Below are 6,995 nucleotides of genomic sequence, written 5' to 3' on the forward strand. Positions count from 1 at the left end.
TTTATATTATGTATATTACAAGATTATTTTTATATTTTTAAATAATAATAAAATATTATAAATAATATTATTAATTATAATAGATTAGAATGTCTTCATAAAATCTAGTTTAATATTTCTTTTGTAAAGAGATCAACACAATCACGAAAAATTAATTTTGTATTATATATATATATAATCAAATTATAGAATAATGTTTCCATGTTGAATTTTGTAATTTTCCCTTTGCCACGCAGATAAAAGAAAAACACGAGGTAAGACCTCAATTTAACGGTATTGAAGTCACAATTATTACCTAACCAAAGCAGAGGAGTATCCCCTTGACATTGAACGGAATATTATGCATCTAGTCCGGTTTGTCAGTATTGAAAGGTAGAGCAAGGATATTAGGTGTATTGGAGAAGAGTAGCTGTGGCGCACGCCAGGGGCATTCATACAAGTATTTATTCTTCTTTAATTTTAAGACGAATTCTGTGATTCCCTTGGCATCCGGTCCTTCTCTATTCGTCTTTGTTTTGGATCTCGGTTCTTTGTTTATTTCTACAGGGTAATTGCAATGGAAGGATTGAAGGTCTTCACATTGATAGAGGTTTCTGCTCACAAAACCAAGGAGGACTGCTGGTTTGTAATTGATGATAAGGTAATTCAAAGAGAAATAGAAATAGAAATTGTAAACTTTCAAATAAAATAGCATGTTCAGGTTCAATCGATCGTTGTGGTTTTGGTGCTTTTGAAAAGGGTTTTACAAGTTTTTACATTCTGTGTAGTTTGATGATCTAGGTTGTCTGTTGAATCCTGTAAGATATGTTTTTTGAAGAGATGCTTATGAATTTTAAGCTGCAATGACAGGTATATGATGTTTCGAAGTTTCTGGAAGAGCATCCAGGTGGGGAGGAGGTTCTCATAGAGGCTTCAGGTGAGGAGTTGATTTCTCTTTTTCAGTTAGTAGTTTTTTTGATGGCTATGGCGTTATTTTGTTCGTGGCGGGTGTTTTAATGACCTACAAATAGGCCTTCAATTCTGAAACACGCGGACTTTTTTCAAGAAGTCGTTTCCTAGCAGTGAGCTGTTATATGGCCGTGCTATATTTGGCAAAGAGGTCATTTGGATGGATACACGGGGTAGAGTTCCCTCCTTATTAGCAGTCGAAGTTGAGATCTGTGTACTGCCATACATATCCTCGTGATTTGTGATGCCTGAAATCTTTGTTACTATAGTAATTTATATTGTTCCTTGGAACATCCTAAATCTCTGCTATGATTATTCCTTAAGCCAAGGGCTTAGATCATCTGTTTAGGTCCTTGTTATGTTGCTTTTGATTGCATTGTTAGGTCAGTCTCCATTTGTGAAGTGTAAACTAGTGGAGAGAACGAAAGTAACTACAGTGAGTGAGTCTCCATTACCGGACTGCATTAACCTAGTGGAGAGAATGAAAGCAACTATATTGAAGTCAACCTATGTAACACAGCAGGGGCGTGGATGCCCAAGATAGTAAAGGATGCCCTCATAGTTCCCTACTATATTTCCTAAACATGAACAACATGGCTCAGTTTAGGGTAACTTCAACAAGAGTGTGAGAAACCGAGGTCTGAATATCTCATGAAGTGTTGGTTTACCGAGTCATAGAATCAATCTGTGTAGTTTGCATATTCCATACGAGGTAGAATATTGAGCGAGAACTCTATTTTAGTACATTTCTTTGTCATGATTGAAATGATTGAAATAATTTGTTTTTATTATTATTGCCTCTATTTAAAAGCTAGTTATGTTTCAAATCCGCCATGACCGTGAACTTTTGTTTGTGCTCAAATATTTTTACCTCCATTTACAAGGGAGATTAGTGAACCGAGATCTCTCCAATTTCTGTGTCTATAATTATTGATCGCCTGTAGTTTGGCTTCTGGCAAGTATAAGTCATGATTGTAGGTCTGGCTGCTGTACACGCTTGTAAAGGGCCTTATTTTGTGAAATGCTTGTTAGATAGCTATGACCTAGGAGGATTTATGACTGCTCTCTTTTATTCGTGTACATTCTGCAACGATCAGTGATGGCAAATTTCTGAGTACTTTTAACCTGGTCTTGTTTGCTTGCTTCTGCATTGAAACATTTTAATGAAATAGCTTCTGGATTTAGATGTGCATATTTCTCATTCGATGATGGATCATTTAATGTGATCTGAAATGTCGAATGAAAATGTACACCTGAATCTCATTACAATATGACATTGATTGTGGAAAACTCATACCAACTGTGCATTGAAACAGTTACATTTGTTAGTTATATTGGTTGTCAATGCATTCCCATAGACTTCTTATCGGAATTTGTGATGGTTTTTATTTTTTCAGAAAGATCAGTGTCTGGATTCAGTTGTGTATTCTTTTCATTCCAGGTTTTTGTTCACACTCAGTGATTCTCTCGAGGGTGTAATAGTTGAGTGTGAGCCGAAATCTCAAATGGAAAAATATGCAAGTGAATAAATCTTATTACAGCATCACATGAACTTAGAAAAACACATGCCAATTATGCATTGAAAGATTTAATTATTTCTTAGTTACAGTGGTCATCAATTCGATTCAATAGACTTTGTAGTTGGAGTTGCAATACATTTTTATTTCTCCTCCTAGACAATCACACACAGTATTTTTGTTGAGAGTTGGGATTTAATCAGTTTCATGCCTTACCGTTTTTGGCTTCCCAAGTTCATTTTTTAAGCTGCTTTTGTTTTTTTCAAGGTTGCAGATCACACCCAGTGAGCCGTCAACCTTGAATGAAAAACATATGTAGCTGAATCTAGAAGCTACAGTAATATAATGTTACATGGACTGATCAATTCGATTGAATAGACTTTGTAGTTGGATTTGCAATACGTTTTTATTTCTCTTCATAGACAATCACAGACTCTATTTTTTTTGAGAGTTGGGTTATAGGAAGTTCCCTGGCTTATTTTTTTGCTTCCCAAGTTCATTTTTCAGCTGCTTTTGTATTTGTCAAGGTTGCAGATCACACCCAGTGAGTCATCAACCTTGAATGAAAAGCATATGCAGCTGAATCCAGAAGCTACTGTAATATAATGCTACATGAACTGTGGAAAACACATGCCAGCCATTCATTGAAACAGTTCATCATTTGTTAGTTACAATGTCCATCAATTACATGCAGTAGACTTCTTAGTCCGATCTGCAATTTTTTTAATTTTCCCAGAAGACTACTGGAAACTGTATTTGTGTTGTGGGTTGGGATTTAACCGTGTTACCTGGGGATGCATTTCCAGCAAAATTTGACCCATCCCCATTTCCTGGAAGTCCTGAAAATTTCTGGAAACTTTTTCCTTGTCTCTCCCGTAAAATTAATATTTCAGTTTTGATAATTTGTTTGATTTCCACTCTCATCTGAACTCTAATGTCTATTATTTCACACAGACATTATATGTTAAGGTTCTATAATTCATATTTTTATACTTATATTTAAAATTTTCCCTATTTTTAATATAGCGATCCCCACTGCCGTGCTCTGCTCTGAGGAAAAAAATCCTTTCAGGAAACCCCTTCCTCCGTCCCGGAAACCTGGGGTAACATAAGGACTTAACCATTTCGATGGCTTATCTTTCTCGTTCCCCTGTTTATTTTTTGACATAATTACAGATAGCACAAGTAAAAAGAATAATTGCTTGCATTACATGCATGTGATCAATAATTCTTTATGGTTTTATGATTTGTTGCATTGTGGTGGGGATTCTGATGATTTAGTCTGTGATGGTTTACCAGGAAGAGATGCAACTCAAGATTTTGAAGACATAGGCCACAGTCAAGCAGCAAAAGAAATGATGGACAATTACCTGGTTGGAGTTCTCGATAGTTTTAAAGGTGATGTTGCTCCTGTCAAGAAAGTGGAAACTACTACTAAGAAGCAAGAAAAGGCTCCTTTCAAAGAAATCCCAGCTTCTGTTCTCAAGGATGACGAGCCTAGTGCATTTATGAAATTGCTTCAATTTCTAGTACCTTTGCTGATTGTGGGTGTTGCCTTTGGAATTAGAACTTTCCTGAAGGAGCCGCAACCATCTCAACCATCTTCATAATATATGCATTTACATAGAAAACTCATGCTTGACTACTTAATAGTTCTTGCCATGCATGTAGGTAGCAGTCTAGAATTTTTGTTTGGTGGAGATCAGTTGACTTTTGGCTAAGAATATCTTTTGTAATATGAAGATCTTGTGATCCTTGTGATATGCAAGGAGTTTAGATAATTTAAAATAAAATGTTGCTCGAGGTGTTTATGACTGTCAAAATGGAAATCATTTTTTAAGTCCTTGGGTTAGGAGAACTGGTTTACTATTTTGTGTGGGAGTTGGTATGTTTTTTTCTCTTTATGTGACAAAATGATCTAGAGGCGTATAAGCATCATATAGACACTTATTGTAGTTCTGATATTCGAACTTTAAATTTCAAGGATATCAATTGAAATCCATGACACCTGTTATAAATTTAATGAAGTTGTGGGACATGGCTGATAACTTCACGGATGTTTACAGTAGTATTTGCTTAGTAAGTCTGTTGGTTCTGACTCACATGTAAGGAGGAAGTCATCTATTAAAGCTGTGTATTGGTCACACCAAGTTCTTGGCTCCAAAAGGATGTGGTGGGAAAGATATCTAGCTAGAATGTCTCCAAGAACTAAAGCACTTGATTACATGAGAACTATGTTAATAATGTGAAGTGAAATAAGTTTAACCAGTGAATTGCTTATGGGTCGCAAATTTATCGCAAAATGATTATGCTAACTGTAGTCTAGCCAAACTAAGCACTGAGTGAATCATTTCCTTCCAGGGTTAAGTAAAATATCCAAAATCCTGAATGACACTCAATTTGCTTTGCTATTCGTTGATCAAGTTATCTGCTTGAATAGGGAAAGGGAATTGGGGTTCTTATCCTCCTAAGCACCAGAGTGTCGGGTCATGACGATGTTGGATTAAATTAGTTGGACACGGGGAGCTTGCTGGATTAAATTTGTTAAAAGGGGAGCTTGCTGGTAGTTATGTAGACTCTCCGTGGTTGAGAGTTTTGAGAAAGAGTGTTAGTACAGATTATAAAGGAACAACAGAAGATAGAACTATCATTCATTTCAAACCATCAATGTTTGTGTTCGATAGTATAGTAAATCAATAACATACGTGATCATCAATCAGTATATGCTAGAGATGCCAAATCCATTTCATACAGGAACACTAGAAACACTTCAATACCAAACTTGAGCATTCTAAATGAAAGCATTACACATTTTATCCATAACTGAAGTAGTACACCAAATAGTGAGATCAATGGGTATCTTTACTTTAATTCAAGATGATAAAACTCCAGCCATCATTGGTTCAAATACACAGCTCCAGGGAACAGAAGATCATATATTAAACTAAGAGAAAAATAGTTTAGAAGTTGAAACTAGTTTATTGCTTATGATGCCTCAAAATCATCAACTTGGCACATTCTTGAAATGTTTGAAATGTTCCAAAATATTATATTTATGGGTTACTGCCCTTGTGCAATCGCCTACAATTATTTACAAATATTTAGAAGTCTTCAGCTTGAAGGAAGACGAAGAAAGAGAAAGAACACAAAGGGAAATTGGGGTTCAAATCTTGAGAGAATATATTGTTGGCGTGAAATATAACAGGCTCAAAGAATGTGAAACTGAAAATATAAAATGAAAGAACAAAAATATAAAATGCTGAAACTATTAATTCAGATTTTCTAGATACATTTGGAAACATACAGAATTGAAACTAACAGTGATATTGAAATGATACTGAATATTATACTGGAATGATATGAATATTTACATTGATGTCTGAGCATCTTTATATAGTCTTATTTTCCCTTACAACAATTATTTTCCCTTACAACTACTACTTACGGGAATAACTTCTCACAACTATATATTGAACTAATTTCATTTATCTAATCTAAACATAGAAACTAACCTAATTAATGTAATAAATCTAACATTCCCCCCTTATTACGTTAATTCAACAATTTAACATTCTCACTTATTGTAAACTAACCTAACCTAATTAATTTAATAAGTCCAACATTCCTCTGTTATTACATGAATCCAATAAAAGTGAAAAGCCTTCACCAATATTATTCCTCTAGAAACTTTGATGAGGCTCCTTCATTAATCTTTGAAAGTAGTCTGCAACTTCAGATTGCAAATCCTAATCCTGAAGCTGAGCTCACAATAACATTGTTTCCACCTGCCTTACACAACGAGGCATAGTTCCTCCACAATTTCACATCTCCATGGAGTGTGTTTGATGCCTCCTATGTGCTGCACATGAGACATCTTTCCTCCAAAAGTCCACATCTCCTCCAAGTGTGTCTTAACGCCTCCTCAAGTGTCGTAGAAATAATCACCACTAACATATGGACGTGTTTCCTCCGAAAGTCGACATCTCCTCTGAGTATCTCTAATGTCATTCTTCAAATTCTACCCCTCCGCAATTCATAGAAGGACAATCACGTAGCCAAGCCCCCTCAGGGACACAAATAGGTGCTTCTCATGCAGTAATCATCTCTAAGCGAGAAACTAGCTTGAGATGATAAAAATCCTCCAACCTCCATTGCCTCCAGCATCCTATTTTATTCACAACAAATAGGCTCTGGTCATCCAAAATCTATTAAAAGCACTCTTCTCCCCATTGATTAACCTGCGCTGATACCATTGTAACAAGCCTAAAGAATGTGAAACTGAAAATATAAAATGAAAGAACAAAACTATAAAATGTTGAAACTATTAATTCAGATTTTCTAGATCCATTCAAAAACATACAGAATTGAAACTAACAATGATATTGAAATGATACTGAATATTATACTGGAATGATATGAATATTTACATTGATGTCGAGCATCTTTATATAGTCTTATTTTCCCTTATAGCAACTACTTACGGGAATAACTTCTCACAACTATATATTGAACTAATTTTATTTATCTAAT

The 6,995-nt window shown here is 35.1% G+C and overlaps 1 protein-coding gene across 2 annotated transcripts; it reads left to right on the plus strand.

The window, feature by feature from the left end:
• Positions 1–297: 297 nt before the first annotated feature.
• On the plus strand, positions 298–4,288 carry LOC149551666 (cytochrome B5-like). Of its 2 annotated transcripts, XM_089787188.1 has the most exons (4): positions 298–439; positions 547–640; positions 850–916; positions 3,765–4,288. In XM_089787188.1, the coding sequence occupies exons 2-4, from the start codon at positions 557–559 to the stop codon at positions 4,073–4,075; spliced, it is 462 nt and encodes a 153-aa protein (XP_089643314.1). In that variant the 5' UTR covers positions 298–439; positions 547–556; the 3' UTR covers positions 4,076–4,288. The 2 variants fall into 2 exon arrangements, with proteins under 2 accessions (XP_089643314.1, XP_089643313.1); XM_089787187.1 differs by lacking the exon at positions 298–439 and having other exon boundaries at positions 474–640.
• Positions 4,289–6,995: the final 2,707 nt, after the last annotated feature.

This window comes from Cupressus sempervirens, chromosome 6, assembly GCF_028749045.1.
Source record: "Cupressus sempervirens isolate cs-2001-9-10 chromosome 6, ASM2874904v1, whole genome shotgun sequence".
Classification (NCBI taxonomy): Eukaryota; Viridiplantae; Streptophyta; class Pinopsida; order Cupressales; family Cupressaceae; genus Cupressus; species Cupressus sempervirens.

Coding starts and splice junctions, on each gene's coding strand:
- LOC149551666 (XM_089787188.1), top strand. CDS start 557: ATGGAAGGATTGAAGGTCTTCACATTGATAGAGGTTTCTGCTCACAAA. Junction 641..849: donor GGTTTGTAATTGATGATAAG/GTAATTCAAAGA, acceptor CTGCAATGACAG/GTATATGATGTTTCGAAGTT. Junction 917..3,764: donor GGTTCTCATAGAGGCTTCAG/GTGAGGAGTTGA, acceptor ATGGTTTACCAG/GAAGAGATGCAACTCAAGAT.